A 16444-nucleotide genomic window follows, 5' to 3' on the forward strand; every position below is an offset into this window, starting at 1 on the left:
TCGGGCCCCGCCCCGCCCCGCCCCCGGGGGCGAAGGCCCGGGGCTCGTCCGGTGCAGCCACGGCGGCGCCTGAGCCTGCGCATTTGGGTCCCCGACCCCGAGGCGCCCGACGGTTCGGCTGCTCGGAAGATGGCGGACCGCGCTGGCAGTTCGTCCTCCCTGCGGGGCATGAGGGAAAGAATGGGTGAGCGGGCCGACGGCTCCCGGGAGTGGGTGGGGGCGGCGGCTCGCCCGGGCGGCGGCTTCCTGCGGCCCGGGGCTTTGGGAGCCGCGCGGCGAGCGCCCCGAAACTTGACGCCGGAATCGCTCCGCGCAGACGGGTGCTCCCCGCTCTCCTGATGGGACCCCACCTCCCCGGGTCGCGACGGGGCGGGCGGGGAAACGACCGAGTCCGGGCGCCCCTGAAGGGCCGCAGGCAGCGGCCGCGGGCGGGGCGGAGGAAACTAACGGGCGCGGCTGGAGCGGGGGTGAGGGGGAGGGCGATGGAACCCCGGACCCCGCGGATCGTCCTAAGTCCCGCCTGCTTTGGGGTGTGGGGACGGTGGCGGACGCTTGGGGCGACCCGCACACCGCTGCCTGGGACGCGGGGGCTCGGGAACAGACTCCAAGCGACCCGGGCGCCGAGAGTCGGGAGTTTGCCCGCAGCCCGGGGCGCACCGCCGCAAGCCTTTCCCACGGTCGCCGCGCCTGCCTGTAGCTGCAGCTCACCTTCCTCCTGCACCCTCCTGGTCCAGATGGGCGAGGAGGGGGGAGCCGTGGGGGCCGGGGGTGTCTGTGCCTTTGAAAGTTGGGATGAAACTTGGCTCTTGGCTGCTGCAGAATTGCCGGCCGCACGGTAGCACAGGACTTCACTCAGATGTCCCCTTCCGTGGACTCTTGCGGACCCGAGGCGGAAATGAACGGGCATCCACCCTTTAAGGGTGCTTGCAGCTCCTCAGCGGCTTCCATCGCCAAAAAGTGCCTTTTCCCCCTCAAAGTCGTTCCTTTTTTCAAAACTTGGCCGCGCGTTATGTAGTTCAGGAGACAGCTCCACTGCTTGAGCGTGATAGTCTATCTTGCTTGGAGGAGGTTTCTTTTTTAAGCCTCTTAGGCTAGTTTCCTCCAGATGGGTTTGGAGAAAACGATCATAGTGTTTTTTTAATCAAGATCCTTAGGGATTTTTTTTCATTTGCAGTGAACACATTCGATTGGCCGCGATTGGGAATATTCATGTTATTTCAGAACACTTCCAATCACTTCCCCAAAGGATATGTGAGAAACATACACTTAGATCGTTCCAGAGGGAGAAAAACTTTTCCTTCTGTCTCTAACTTATTATGGTTCGCCCAGAGAGAGTTTGCAGTAAATCCAGATAGTTTTATTACATATTGACACCGAAGACTCTCACATTGGTTTATTTCAGCGATTTAAATTAACCAGCTTTCTGGATAACTCTGTATTTCAAAGCTGAGACAGTTGCCTGAATTTTCAGCATTCCAAGCCAAAAAGTTAAAGCTATGAAAAAAAGGCTTAACCCCAATGCCTGGTTGATGTAATTGTTGCCTTTTTCATATTAGAAATTGAAAACATCAATTGTTAGATTTTCACAGGACACCAGCTTGATTAGAAGTGCCTTCATGGTCTCAGTTGAGACCATGAATGGAATGGTTTTTGCTAAAAGGTCAATTTCATCCTGGTGGGGGCAGGAGTCAAAACAGTTCTGGGCCAAATAACTTTGGGCACACAGTTCACTCTACATAGATATTACATTTATTGAGCTTCTAAAAAAAGATTTACTTATTTATGCATACAAGAACTGAGGTGTAAGACAGAGGTGCCAGGGGGGTTGTGGGTGGTGAGAGGATTCACCAGAGAAAGTGGGGAGCAGAACAGACAGATCTATAGAGGGAGCAGCGGGAGAGGCAGGAGAGGTCTGCTGCACCAGGTGGGTTAAGGTGGGTTAGCTCCCTGGCCGCCAGAGAATTGAACTGGTGCTGCTGTGGCTGGTGATAGCTTGATAGCGCTGTGTCTTTAACCCCTGGGCAACCAGGGAGGCCATAGTTATTGAGCTTTTTAAAAAGATTTATTTATGCATACAAGAACTGGGGTACAGGCCGGAGGCATGGGGGGGTGGTGAGAGGCTTCACCAGAGACAGAGCGGGGAACAGAACAGGCAGAGCGACTGAAGTACACTGCTGAGGGGAGCAGTGGGCGATACAGGAGAGGTCTGCTGCGCCATGTGGGCTGCTCCCTGGCTGGCCGGGAATTGAACTCTTGCTGCAGAGGCTGCAGATTGCTTCATAGTGCGGTGCTTAACCCCTTGCGCCACCCGGAGGCCTGAATCTGCCTTATTTTTATGGTTCCCTGATTGAAGGTTTCTTTGGTGATCTATTAATTTTTCAGTAATATTTTCTCACTCTCTCCATGGTCTGATGACTTGCAAACTGGCATGACACCATGAAGAGAGATCCTTGGTGTGGGCGGAATGGATCAGCTGGAGGCCTTACCACTTCCAACTGCTCAGCTTTGCTTGAGGGTGGACCCTACCCCCACCCCCACCCCCAGGACAGGGCCAGCAGCTGTGGGAAGGGTTGCAGGGCCCTCCAGCGGGCTCTTTGAGCATTACATCCAGCCCCGGAACTCCAGATATAGGACTTTATTGGGGTTGCAACTTTTATTATTTACTGTTACCCCCCTAACTGTATAGCACGATGTCCATTAATCTGTAAGTTTTATCATGGTGTGACTGTTCTCTGCCAGGACAATAGCCCTTTTTCATAATAAAAAAGGAGACCTTTCAGTTATTTTTTTGCAGTCTGCACCCATTGCTATGTGATGAAAATGCTACTTTACGTGCTCTAATCTTTCTAATGAGTATAGCAGAAAGGGTCTTGGAGAAAGAAAGGTCATGGAGAGGAGGAGGTGCATGTTTTAAGTTGAATTCTGAGAGTGATTTCAAGAGCAACAGATTTGGCAGACAAGACAGAATTGCTGAATAGGTATTGGCTTGTGCCTTTATCAGTGACGTCTCATAGTGTTAAGCACCTTGGGGTAATCACATTTGGGTGTCCTGCCTTTTCTTGGATTTAGCCTACCCTGGTGGAGCAGAGCTCTAGTGACAACTCTTGCGCGCGCGCGCGCGCGTGTGTTTGTGTGTGTGTGTGTGTGTGTGTGTGTGTAGGAGGCCTAGAGAGAAGCAAAAATTTTCCACTAGATTGAAGTCAGTAATGAGCTGAAACACTGTATACAAAAGGGGCCTCAAAATTTCAAGGACATCTTTTTAAGTTCTGTTATGTAAAGCAGTCTTTTACTTTGCCTTTCTTAGTTGTGCCTGTTTTTGGTTCCATTTGTTCCGAGTCTTTTACTGAGTTAGAGAGCCAGGAGATTAATGAGTTTGTACATCTTCCACTTGTAGGAGAATGGTTTTCTTTTTGCGATGTCTTTTCCATATTTTCTCTAAGTTCAGCATAATTGTGCTTTCCTGTTTTTTAAGAATTGGTAGGGGGCCTCCCCGGTGGCGCAGTGGTTGAGCGCTGGGTTGCGAAGCTGCCCGCAGCCTCTGCAAAGCCGGTTCGATCCCCGGCTGCTCCCCGGCCACTAGAGGAGGGTCCCACATGGCACGCAGACCTCTCCTGCTGCCCGCTGCTCCCCTCAGCAGTGTACTTTGGTCCTTCTGCCTGCTCTGCTCCCTGCTCTGGCTCTGGTGAATTCTCTCATCCTCCCGCGCTTCTGACTGTACCCAGTGCTTGTATAAATAAATAAATGAATCTTTGCAAAAAAATAAATAAATGAAAGAGTATACCTTTAAAAAAAAAAAAAAAAAAAAAGAATTGGTAGGGCCTCCCCGGTGGCGCAGCGGTTGAGCGCTGGGTTGCGAAGCTGCCCGTGGCCTCTGCGGCGCCAGTTCGATCCCAGGCTGCTCCCCCGCCACTGGAGGAGGGTCCCACATGGCGCGCAGACCTCTCCTGCTGCCCGCTGCTCCCCTCAGCAGTGTACTTCGGTCCTTCTGCCTGCTCTGCTCCCCGCTCTGGCGCTGGTGAATTCTCTCACCCTCCCGCGCTTCTGACTGTACCCAGTGCTTGTATAAACAAAACAAACAAACAAATAAATAAATAAATAACATGCCTCTATTAAAAAAAAAAAGAATTGGTAAATGCTTTATTTTTAAAATATATCCGCTCCTATCTTTTCTTTTTTAAAAAAATTTATTTTTTATTTATACAATAGCTGGGGTACAGGCCTGAGGCGTGGGAGGGTGAGAGGATTCACCAGGGACAAAGTGGGGATCAGAACAGGCAGATGGATAGAAAGCACTGCTGAGGGGAGCAGCGGGCCCGACAGAAGAGGTCTGCCACGCCATGTGGCTATCTCCCTGGGAGGCCCTCAGGGGACATTTTAATCCTTAGCCCACATATTTCATTTCATTATTGTTGGATCAGCTTTACATTTAGTCCTTAGTTTCTGTGCTATTTTAAACAGAAGTAATTAGAAGCAGTTGAGGTGGGGATAGTGAACAAAAATCTTACAGAGCTTTGAGTGGGTTTTGTGTAGTTTGTCTTTGATAACTATGTAATGTTTCAAAATAAAGTTGCTATTTAATCTACCATTGAATGGAGAAAGTTAGGATTGGTTTGTTTTCTTATCTGAAAAAAAAAATGGGGAAAGAATCAATGCCTACTTTATAGGACTGTTGTGAGAATTAAGGTAATATAAACAAAAGGAACTTTGAGAATGGTGAAGTGAGGTACGATATGTATTATGTAGGAGGGTTTAGTTTATTGACTGTATTTCAGACTTGCCCTTAATACATTAGTACTCAAATTTAGAAGATAATTGTGATACACAAAATTTTGTATTATCTGAGCCTTTTTTATTTTATTTTTTTTAAAGATTATTTATTCATACAAGAGCTGGAGCACAGGCCAGAGATGCGGGGGGAGGGTGAGGGGGTGAGAGGATTCACCAGAGACAGAGTGGGGAACAAAACAGACAGACTGACTGAAGTACACTGCTGAGGGGAGCATTGGGCGAGACAAGACAGGTCTGCTGAGCCATGTGGGTCACCTCCCTGGCCTGGGATCGAACTCCTGCTGCAGTGACCGAACTCTCGTGCTGCAGTGACCCACTGCTTCACAGGTTGAATCCTAACCCCTTGTGCCACCAGGGAGCCTAAGCCTTTTTTAGGTCTTTGAGGGTAAAAAAAAAAATCCTTTTCCCCTTTTGAGATGGTAATCCCGGGCCTCCCCGGTGGCATAGCAGTTGTGCGCTGGATTGGGAAGCTGCCCGCAGCCTCTGCAGTGCCGTTTCAATCCCTGGCCGCCAGGCGAGGGTCCCACTTGGTGCGCAGACCTCTCCTGCCGCCCGCTGCTCCCCTCAGCAGTGTACTTCGTCGGTCTGCCTGTTCTGTTCCCTGCTCTGGCTCTGGTGAATCCTCTCACCCTCTCACCCTCCTGACTATACCCAGTGCTTGCATAAATAACTAAATCTTGAAAAAAAAATTAAAAAAATTTAAAAAATGAAATGCTAATCCCTATGGCTGCAATTGTGTTGTCACTGTCAAGGTTACTGTGATAATACTCCAGGATATCTTTCCACAGTCCTCTATTCCTTAGTTTTGTTAACTGCCCTGCTTCCACTGTTAGATTTGTCTTAATATAAAGAAACCAGAGTTGCCTGCATGTCAAGGGGGCATACTTCCTGTGCTTTCAAACAGAGCTCAAAGACTTTTCAGTGTTGCTCTCCAGATCCTTCCAAAAGATGCCCAGTATTGTGGGACCTTTTAGATAACAGCCACACAAGGAATGGAAGGATTCAGGGGCTCACCTAGAATAACTCACATCCTAGAATTTAAGATTTTCTTTCTAATTTTGTACCCCAGTCTTATGTTTCACCCCACTTGAAGTTTCTTTACTACTTTACTTGGGTGTGAATGTACAGTTGTGTAATTTACATTTGCTTGTCTGACATTCTTCTACCTAGAATAATACCATCTCATTAGAAATTCCTTCCTCTAGATGGGCGCTTTCCCACCTCACTGTACATCAGAATAGAGCTTTAAGCTATTGCTTAGGCCAGCCCCACCCCCAGAGGTGGGAGGGGGGAGGGGTACAAGCCTGCAGGCCGGCCTGCTTTACCCATTGTTACAGAAGCACCCAGGTAAATAGTGTACAGCCCAGGTAGAACATCCCCCTATTCCTCGGTAATGTATCCGTGTTCTTAGTTTCTCCTCCAGTCTCTTGAGACTCACTGTTGACACTTTTGCTTCCAGATTCAGATCCATACATTTCAAACCTGTCTAGGTTCCCCAAGTCTGATGAAGTACTCTTTCTAGTTCTTCCACTCCATTTTTCTAGTACTTGGTGTCATACCTAGTTGGAGGCATTTTTTGAAAGCTCTTAATTGTTGGGTCCTACTGAGCTACAAATTGCTCACACTATGGGCTCTGCGCCCGCAGGTACTCGGGCACTGCCACAGCCAACACTTGTAGTTCTTGAAATTATTGTTGAACATGGGAGTTACTCAGTGGGTATTTGTTGATGCAAATTAGTTCGTCCTGATTTCCCCTTAGAGGCATACTCTCCTTATCAGAGGTACCTGGGCTATGGTTCACACCCCATGGTGGGCTGCTTGTACTGAGTATCTGATCCCCTTTATCTCCTCCTGTTTCAGTTGCCGCAGCTCATGCTGTTGCTGAGGAAAGAAGAAGTCAAAGTGGGTTTCACTCAGTCCCTTTCCAGTCTTCCAACACAAGAACTCCGTGCAAGCCTGGTATAATTTCTAGAATGCTTTGGTGTTCAAGTGCCACCTCTTCATTTTTTGATACCTATGCATGCCTAATTATGTATTTTTTTAGTAATCGATGGATCTGTGCTGAGGAATGACATGAAACAAAAGCTGGCGAAAGAACGTAGAGAAGAAAAACGAAGACAACAAGATGGTATCGTAGACTTTTTTAAAATCAAAATGAATGGATTTTGTGTTAAAGTTACATATTTCCCAAGGGGCTTTACTGACTTTTCCTAATCTGCTTATATGATATTGATTACACTGTTTATGTATTGTACTAGATCTAATGCTTATAGTAAAATGAGCTAGAGAGGACCAGTGAAAAATATTTGACTTAAATTGTTGGATTTTTGAAGTGGTTTCTCTTAGCTTTAATTCTTCTGTAAAGTATGAAAATTTCTTCAAATTTATAGAAACAAGTAGAATGGGATTTCAATAATAATGATTCTAAAGATGAAACTGAAGTCGCTCATTGTTCTAACATAAATACTGATGATGTCTTTTACTGATTGCCAGGCTTCTCGAATGTAACTTTTGTGTTGATTAGAATCTAAATTAAGATTTCTTCCAACACCTACAGAGAGAATGCTTTTTCAACTATGTGTTTTTCTCCTTTGGGTTTCTAATTCCACTGACCAAAAAAACTAGGACTCAACTTCATTCAAATGGAATATCAGTTATCTTTGTTTTGGTCAAGGAGCAGTTTCTTCCTGCAGCTCTTTGGGAGTGTTTTACAATTGCATAGATGCTCTCTAGGCTTTAGTCAGGGGGAATTTGAATATGGGAAAGCATCTTGCTGTTGAATAATCTGCTCTGTGGCAAAGTCCAGGAATGTTAACCTAGAATGCTAACCATGGTCCCTAGAGATGAGGCCTCTGAAAGGCGTTTCCTAGTAACAGGAAAAAGAAATATTCTGACCTTGTGTATTTTTTTTAATTCTTATTTTTAATGTACAGCATGTTAACTGGGGGTTTAACTTCAGCTCAAATCAGTAGAACTATCACATGAAAGAACATATTTCTTCTTGATTTGGGATTTTAGTTGGACAGGCTGAGAGTCATCTAAGCTAATTCAGTTCTCTGGGGTTAAACGAACGAACACCCAGCGAAAAGGTTTTTTTAGTAGCCATCTCTTATAATAGTAAATTTTATTATTAAGATGTATAATAGTATATATATACGATTTATAATAATGACTCTTTCACTTAATCTTTCGTTATTAGCACAGGTTATGTTATTTTTTTAAAGAAAGAATTAGCTATATTAGCCTTTTCTTTCTCTGTAAAATGGAACACTTAAAATATTTTCTTGGCTCTTATACCTTAAAAATATACTTGGAATATTTCAGCTAATAAAGAAACTCAGCTACTTGAAAAAGAAAGAAAGGCCAAAATCCTGTATGAAAAACAGCTGGAAGAAAAACAGCGGAAACTTAAAGAGCAGAAAGAAAAAGATGAACAGAGGCGAATATCAGCTGAAGAAAAAAGAAAACAAAAATTAGAGGAAGAAAGGGTACATGTTTTTATAGCCTGTTACTTAGATGCTATACTGTGTGGTCTGGATCTGGAATACTTGTTTCTTAGCCCTTCTCTGCCCTTACAGGTTTAGCCCTGGGAAGGGAACCAATGCAAATTCTTCCTTGCTTCTTCCCTTCAACATTGGAGGCTCTTGCTCCTGTCCTGATCAGATCCTCAGAGTCTAGACTCACTAGCTAAAGTCAAGAGGGGGCTTGGAGATACACAGAATTAGAGGCCTGTCCACACCTCAGGATGAGGCGTGTGGCCTGAGGTTTGCGCCAAGTACCTCTCTTGCTTACCAAAGACAGTGCTGTCCAGGTGCCTAGTATTCACAGGCCCAGCTCAGTCCTTCCTGACAGGCTGGGCCTCTCTGCTTCCTACAGTTCCCCTAACTGCCACGTCAGTCTCTGCCTTCCCTTCTGCAGAGCCCTAGTTCCCTCTGCTGTGCGCTTGCTGTCCCCCTCCCCTAGGTTCCTCACAAGCCCTTTCATTCTCTCTTGTTTTGTAGCTCCCACCACCCTTCCATTCTTCCTTCTAGGCAGTTTTGTGGTGTCTTTGGCTCTCTGTTGGTATGAGTCACTGCCTGGGTTACGCCCTCTTTCCCCCTCTGTCCCTCTTCAATTTGTCCTGTGTTGTTTATACTCGGACATTTGGCTACCTATTGCATTCTGTCTTATTCTCTTGGGCAGCACATTTTTCTTCTGTAGTAGTATCCTTGATTCCTGAATCTGGCATATTCTCTCACGCCTTTCTCTTTCTTGCTGGCATTCTCTCTCTCTCTCTCTAGTCCAATGACTCACAAGTTCCCCTAAATGTCTTTGTCCTCTGATTCTCTGACTCTGGCCTTTTTCTGCCTGGGTGCCTCACTTTTCTTTCTGCTTCTTTTGTCTTAAATGTCTGTTTTCCTCTCGCCATTTTTGGAATTTCTGCCTGTTCTCTCAGTATGTTCTCTCAGTATGCCTCTTGTTCTCTCTGCCTTTCCTACTCTAATGTTTACATTTTTTTTTTTCTTCGCTTCCATTTCCCTCCTGTGAGCTGTCCTCCCTGGAGCTTTCTCTGTGGTACTCACCTTTCCTCTTTATGTGGCACATAGCAGCCCCTGCACACACCTCGCCCCAACTGGTATCCCCTCTGTGGGCATTCCTTATTCTCACACTCTTCTGCCCTGTCTGTGGGCCACTATCACTTCCTTTTTCTTTCTGAACCTTTTTCTCTGGTTTATGCTCTTGTGTTTTTTCACATTACAATATGTGATAGATTTCAGAATTTCTATTACCCTGTCTTCCCCTGTGAAACATCTCCTTATCTGTGAGAAAGAGAACAAAGGAGGAGGGGGGAAGATCCTGAGAGAGATTGAACTTTAAAGAGTACAGGCAGAGAGAACCAAAGAAAGTAAAGAAGTAAACTATGGGCAGGGTAGGAGAAGATCCCTGGAGGAAAGAAACAACCCCAAGGGCTCAGGGAAAAAGGTCATCTTAGAGAAAGATAAACATGAAAGAACCAAAATGACCCCAGACAGAGCAGGGCCATGGGACGCCGTGAGTATGCCACATGTAGGCAAGGAGCGGGAACGATTGCATAAAGCAGGGAGATGCCCAAGCTCAGTGGCACTGAGGAGAGGGGAGTGTGCGCGGGAGGTAACGAGACACGGGACAGGGGCTTCACCCGAGCCCTGAGGGCTGGACTTTTGGAAACAGCAGGACAGAACTCAAAGGAAACAAATGTTTTACGAATATAAGATTAATCTGGTTTTAGTCTTTATTATACTTTTGAGGTCTCTGAGTAATATAGAACAATTTTCTGTTAAAAGAATAATTTCTGAAATCGTGCCATTAGATACATTTTATGATAAGAACTGTAGTTGCTGTCCTCAGAGAACTGGGGCGCCTCTCCCGTTTTCCCTAGTATGTTTATCTTTGCCTTCAGAGAACTGGTGAGGGGACCTTGTGAGGATGATGTTGCTATGAAACCGCAGTTGTCAGGGTAAAAACAGGAAACCTTCTGACCCCGAAGTTGATTTGCTTACCTAAGTATAGTCCATGGCATGAGAAAAACCTGAGAAAAGGAAACTTTTTTGGCAGTGGAATCTTCACTGCAGTGTGGCATCCACATATGTGAAGCTGTGATCCTGACAAGTTTCAAAGGAGTTTGAGGTCAAGACAGACACATTATCCTTTTTATTTTTTTAATACTTTTTTTAAAAAGATTTATTTATTTGTGCAAGAACTGCGGTACAGGGCAGAGGTGCAGGAGGGTAAGAGAATTCACCAGAGACAGAGCGGGGAGCAGAACAGGCAGACAGACCAAAGACACTGCCGAGGGGAGCAGTGGGCGAGGCTGGAAAGGTCTGCTGCACTATGTGGGCTTCTTCCTCACCAGCTAGGAATCGCACCCAGCGCTGCAGAGGCTGCAGACAGCTTCACAGCACGGCGCTCCACCCGCTGCTCCACCCGCTGTGGAGGCCCACATTATCATTTTTAAAGCTTTATTAGTTTACACCAAAATTCAAGGTGTTACAAATGGTGGGCATAGTACATGACTTGCATAGATTTCACTTATACGTGTGAGTAGCTTTTTTTCCTTGCCTCATTCTACAAGGAATTTAAGGTGTGTTAAAATCCACGCCACAGCCAATGATAAAAGGTTGACAGAATCAAGCAGAGAGGAAAATTAAAGTAGGAAAATAGTAAACCCCCTCAATCTCCATACACTTGCTGGAAGAAGGCTGCAGGTCTGACTAAATTTCCTATGCAATTTCCTATGCAAAGAGGGAAGCAGGGTTAGTCCTTTGATTTAGATACAAAAGATTAAAAATGAGTTATTTAGGACCAGCACTGATATATATTTATTCCTGAGACATGTCTCCAATTATTTTTAACTTCTGCCTGCTAAAAACCAAAATTGACAATTGGGGATGTTTCATGACCCACAGATCAGAATGATACCAATATAACTGAACATTTGTTGGCATTTACTTTAAACAGGAAAGATTTAAAGCTGTTCTTTATCGAACCCTGGAACGGAGCAACCGTGTCGATCGTCAAAAAAGATGGTCCTGGGAAGGCTCTACAATGCCTTTGAATTCTGAAAGTAAAACTGGTAATTATGAGCAGTTAAACTTCAAGTGCATTCATGTTCTTGTTTCAATTTTGACTACAAGCATAGGTTGCATTCATGAAATTTAGAGTTTTGTATCCTGAACCAAAACACTGCTCTATGCTCACTGACACACACAGTACAGTAAATGTACATAAATTTTTGTCATGTGAGCTGTAAAGGAAACAGGTGAAATTTTATAATTTCACACAACATTCATATATGGTAACATAATTAACACAATTTCATGAAACAACTCGATGTCATGTAGCTTTATGAGGTGATCAACTGAAAATTGTGTGCCTACTTAATGCATGTTTCTGCTCTGTAGAATTAGATCACACACTCATTTTGTTTCAGCTAGTGCTATATGTTTTATTTTATTTTATTTTTTTTTTGGTTTTTTTTTTAAAGATTTATTTATTTATTTATACAAGCACTGGGCACAGTCAGAAGCGCGGGAGGGTGAGAGAATTCACCAGAGCCAGAGCGGGGAACAGAGCAGGCAGAAGGACCGAAGGACACTGCTGAGGGGAGCAGCGGGCGGCAGGAGAGGTCTGCGCGCCATGTGGGACCCTCCTCCGGTGGCCGGGGAGCAGCCGGGGATTGAACCGGCGCTGCAGAGGCTGCGGGCAGCTTCGCAACCCAGCGCTTAACCGCTGCGCCGCCAGGGAGGCCCCAGTGCTATATGTTTTAAATGAGTACAGTAAATATGGTATCTTTTTCAGGTGATAAACATCCTTTATCTGCTGACAAATTAGGACACGAAACTTCTGGTTTACAGAAACAAACACCTTTGTCATCTGCCAGTCTTCACAATTCTACTGCGAAGAGTAAGTAGTTATTTCATCTATTCTACTAATTTCAATGTAATGAAATCAGTTTTTTAGATTTATTTTTAGAGCGCCACTTATTCTGTAGACAGTGGAACATTTAGGTTTACTTCAGGAGAGCATCCCATTATTTCGCAGTAGGTGAGATGGTCATTACCTTTTACTCCTGGTGTTTGCCCTTGAAGTGAGTATTCCTGATTGAACACACTGTAGCTGCGTGTGTGCTGATGGCCATTTCTGGCTTGGAACACGTGGTACTTCTCAATAATGAGTGAAATGGATCTGGCAACCATATTCATGCATCAATAAAGAAAATCCTTTTTTCTCTCCAGAGGAAAGCATAGAAATGATCTTGGAAGGAAAAGGACATGGTAAACATGTCACGTCATTCCCTCAATTTTAGCCATTAAAAAAGAAGAAATAAGGTTCTCTCTGGTGGCACAGGGGTTTAAGTCTCAGCACTATCAAGCTATCGCCTCCACCCCCCCCCCCCCACTGCAATGTGAGTTAGATCCCTGGCCAGGGAGCTGACCCACATGGCACAGGAGACCTCTCCTGTTTCGCCTGCTGCTCCCCTCAGCAGCGTATTTCAGTAGATCTGCCTGTTCTGCTCCCCAGTCAGTCCCTGGTGAATTCTCTCCCCTCCCCACCCACCAGCACTTCTGGCCTACACCCCAGCTCTTGTATGCATACATAAATAAAACAAATTAAATCTTTAAAAATAAAATAAAAAAGAAGAAATACTACTTTTGTGCCCTACACATTGTAAAAGAAAAGCATGACTTCAGTTTGGATATTTTTAGATTTTTTTATGTATGCATACAAGAACTGGGGTGTAGGCCAAGGTCTGCTGCATCATGTGGGTCAGCTCCCTGGCTGGGAATCGAACTCTTGTTGTAGTGGCTGGCGATAACTTGATAGCCCTCTATGTTTAACCCTGCACCACTAGGGAGGCCCCCCTCAGTTTGAATTTTAAAAGTGTTTATTTTGTATTATTATCTTTTTTTTTCTTCTTTTGTATTATTAGGTGGCTTGACTTTTTTTTAAACTTGACTTTTTTTTAAACAATGCTGTGACAACTGTAAAGTTGTAGTGATGCTAAAGTTTCTGGCTCTCATTTAAAGTATAATTAATTGAAGATTTTCATTTTTGTCTAAATATTATACTTTAGCAGGATTTTTGTTTGGTTCATGAGTAACATTAGGTGTTTGTACTTTTAAGGCTTTCATAATTTCCAAAGATGAACTTTTGCGAGGACTTTTGCTGTGATGCACGGGTGCATCTTGTTTTCTCTTGTAATAAATAGTTTGACCCAAGCTGGTTCACATGTCACCCCACCCTCAATGTGGTTTCCCAAATCACTTTCTGTGTAGCCCAGGTTCAGTATAGATTACAGTGCGAATCTCTAGTACCTTGCTCCTCATGGGATAAAATTAACTTATTCATAGGGGTGCAGGTGCCCTTTGGAATTACTGTTTCTCTGTCATTTGGGTAAATACCTAGGAGTGGAATTGCTGGATCATATGGAAGCTCTATGTTTAGTAGGTCAAGAAATCTCCACACAGCTCTCCATAGTGTTTGGACCAGTTTGCACTCCCACCAGCAGTGCAGGAGAGTTCCTTTTTCTCCACAACCTCACCAACATTTGTTGTTGCTAGTTTTTTTAATATGTGCCATTCTCACTGGTGTAAGATGGTATCTCATGGTAGTTTTGATTTGCATTTATAGTAGCACTATTTACAATAGGTAAGCTATGGAAACAACCTAAATGCCCAAAAATAGATGACTGGATCAAGAAGATGTGGTACATATACACCATGGAATATTACTTAGCAATCAAAAAAGATAAACACATGCAGTTGGTAGCAACATGGATGGAGCTGGAAGGGATCATGCTCAGCGAAATGAGCCAGAAAGAAAAAGAAAAATACCGGATGGTCTCACTCATAGCAGGAATTTAGAAAACCTAAATAAGGGAGCAGGAAAAAGACTAATTAATACAAAGAAAAAAATCAACAAGTAACCATAAACCAGAAGATACACACTATGGAGGGGAGGGGGGGAGAGGAAAATTAGGGTCAAAATAAGGGGTGGGGGTGCAATTGTATGGAGAATATAACCAAAATGAAAATGCATACATTGTGCAAAAATGAAAAATGATGTAAGAATTGTATAAAATAAAATATTAAAAAAATAAAGGGAAAAATTAACTTATTCTTTACCAACCGAATCCTTCAGAGAAATTGGATCACACTGATTGAAATGTCATGTTTATATACTTTTATTTTAGTATGTCCTCATTATTTCACAAACAATGGTTATGTTTTGTTATCTAATTGCTTTGACGAATTTTCAAAACATTCTGTGTTTAATATGAGAAAACACTAGTGTGTTTTTATAATGTGTGTTTGCCATGTTAATGAGACATGTGAAGGGAAGGTAATGACTTTCAAGGTAGTAATTTTGTTGCTCTGAAAGAGCAATTCCTGGTAATTTCTTAAATGGTTTCTTTACTACTTAATACAAAAAGATATGTCAAGAAGATACTTTATGAAGTAACTTGCTTAAAGGTACAATGTGTTATGCTCTGAGATGATGGATGCTGTCATTGATGGTTCCAGGGAGAAAAGAAAATCAACATTGGCAGTGGCTTAAGCTTTGTCAAATCTCTTCAAATGGAAGTGAAAACTGTTCAACCCTGAGAGGTGAACATTTCAAAGTTAAATCAAATTCATAATCTGACCTGTAATGATTTTCTGTAATAGCCTTGTTTTAAATCTTGGCTGATTCAGTCTGTTTTTCTTCTACTTGTAGCTGATTCATAACTCTTCACAGTTATTTCTTACATCATGATAATAATGACTACAGGATCTAATCACATTTGACTTGCTTACGCCTGTGATTCATGCTGCTCAATTGTCAGTTCAAGATTTTTTGGATTGCTCTATTGTCCATATGTACTTCAATTTATGATAAGAACCCCAAAAGAGATATTATTCTTTTTTTTTTTTTTTTTTGGTGGGACCCTCGCTGGTGGCCGGGGATCAAACTGGCACTGCAGAGGCTGCTCGCAGCCTCGCAACCCAGCGCTCAAACCACTGCACTACCAGGGGAGGCCCAAGAGATATTATTCTTTAAGCAGGCATTCCTAAGTTTTCTTAGAATTGTTCCAGTAGAATAGAAAAGTGTCTACACATGCAACAGGTTATTTCCCCTTATGAAGTGGCTTGGGTTGTTTAAATTGTGACAGTTTTGGGTTTTTTTTTTTAATGCTTTACCACTGGTTTCCAATACAATGTATATTTGGGAGTATAAATTGTGACATCTATAACCAAATGTTAATAATGCTCATTTTTTGTTTAAAAGACACTGGTTATAACTAAAGTGTAAATTACTTTAGTGATAAGTACTATGAATTATGTTCAAAATTGAAGACTGTCTTGTTCCAAATTTGAGAGCTTTGGTGTCATCAGGTAGTATTAGACATTTTCCCTTTTAATTTTTGCCATTTTCTAAAGAACTTCATTTCAGATAAATTAAAGAGTGAGCTAGTTTTAAGTTGTGGCATGTAGAATCTCTGCATAGTATTTGGAATTTAAATTCTTTTTTTAAAAAGATTTATTTATTTATTTATACAAGCACTGGGTACAGTCAGAAGCGCGGGAGGGTGAGAGAATTCACCAGAGCCAGAGCGGGGAACAGAACAGGCAGACCGACGAAATACACTGCTGAGGGGAGCAGTGGGCGCGGCAGGAGAGGTCTGCGCGCCATGTGGGACCCTCGCTGGTGGTGGCCGGGGATCAAACTGGCACTGCAGAGGCCGCGGGCAGCTTCACAGCCCAGCACTCAACCGCTGCGCCACCAGGGGAGGCCCTGGAATTTAAATTCTTAGAAGCAAAAGTAGAGAAGATAAATGTTTGCGCAAAGGAGTAGCTTTCTCCTGAAATAATCTATTTGAAACAGTGTATAAGAAAATAATTTCCCTTTGTCCTTGATCTCTAGAAAAAACGGATAAGACAAGAAGCTCATCTTTGAATAGACGATACAGCAAACGAAATCCATCCTCAGAAGTGGAACAAGTAGAAGAAAAGCCTCTCGGTTAGTTACTTCTAAGTACAGATCTTCAGTGGTAGTTTAAAAGAGATGTATGTGTGTTGGTACTCAGTTGCTTGAAAAGTCATTCCTAAAGTTAAAAGCCAAAAAATCCCTTCTTTAACTAAATATATATATATAT

The 16444-nt window shown here is 43.7% G+C and overlaps 1 protein-coding gene across 5 annotated transcripts in view; it reads left to right on the forward strand.

Annotated features, from left to right (window-relative positions):
- Window positions 1-16444, forward strand: part of MAP7D3 (MAP7 domain containing 3) — a 60756-nt gene that overhangs the window by 27362 nt on the left and 16950 nt on the right. For 4 of the 5 annotated variants that reach the window (XM_037511876.2, XM_037511878.2, XM_037511880.2 and 1 more), the window contains exons 1-7: window positions 41-184; window positions 6649-6747; window positions 6833-6916; window positions 8113-8276; window positions 11266-11380; window positions 12106-12210; window positions 16213-16308. In XM_037511876.2, coding sequence (XP_037367773.1) covers window positions 130-184; window positions 6649-6747; window positions 6833-6916; window positions 8113-8276; window positions 11266-11380; window positions 12106-12210; window positions 16213-16308 — 718 coding nt within the window. In that variant the 5' untranslated portion in view covers window positions 41-129. Of the gene's footprint in view, window positions 1-40; window positions 185-6648; window positions 6748-6832; window positions 6917-8112; window positions 8277-11265; window positions 11381-12105; window positions 12211-16212; window positions 16309-16444 lie in introns of those variants that run through there. The other variant, XM_037511877.2, reaches the window with a different exon arrangement.

Source organism: Talpa occidentalis, unplaced genomic scaffold (assembly GCF_014898055.3).
Source record: "Talpa occidentalis isolate TD23 unplaced genomic scaffold, MPIMG_talOcc4v2.1 talOcc4.15, whole genome shotgun sequence".
Taxonomy (NCBI): domain Eukaryota; kingdom Metazoa; phylum Chordata; class Mammalia; order Eulipotyphla; family Talpidae; genus Talpa; species Talpa occidentalis.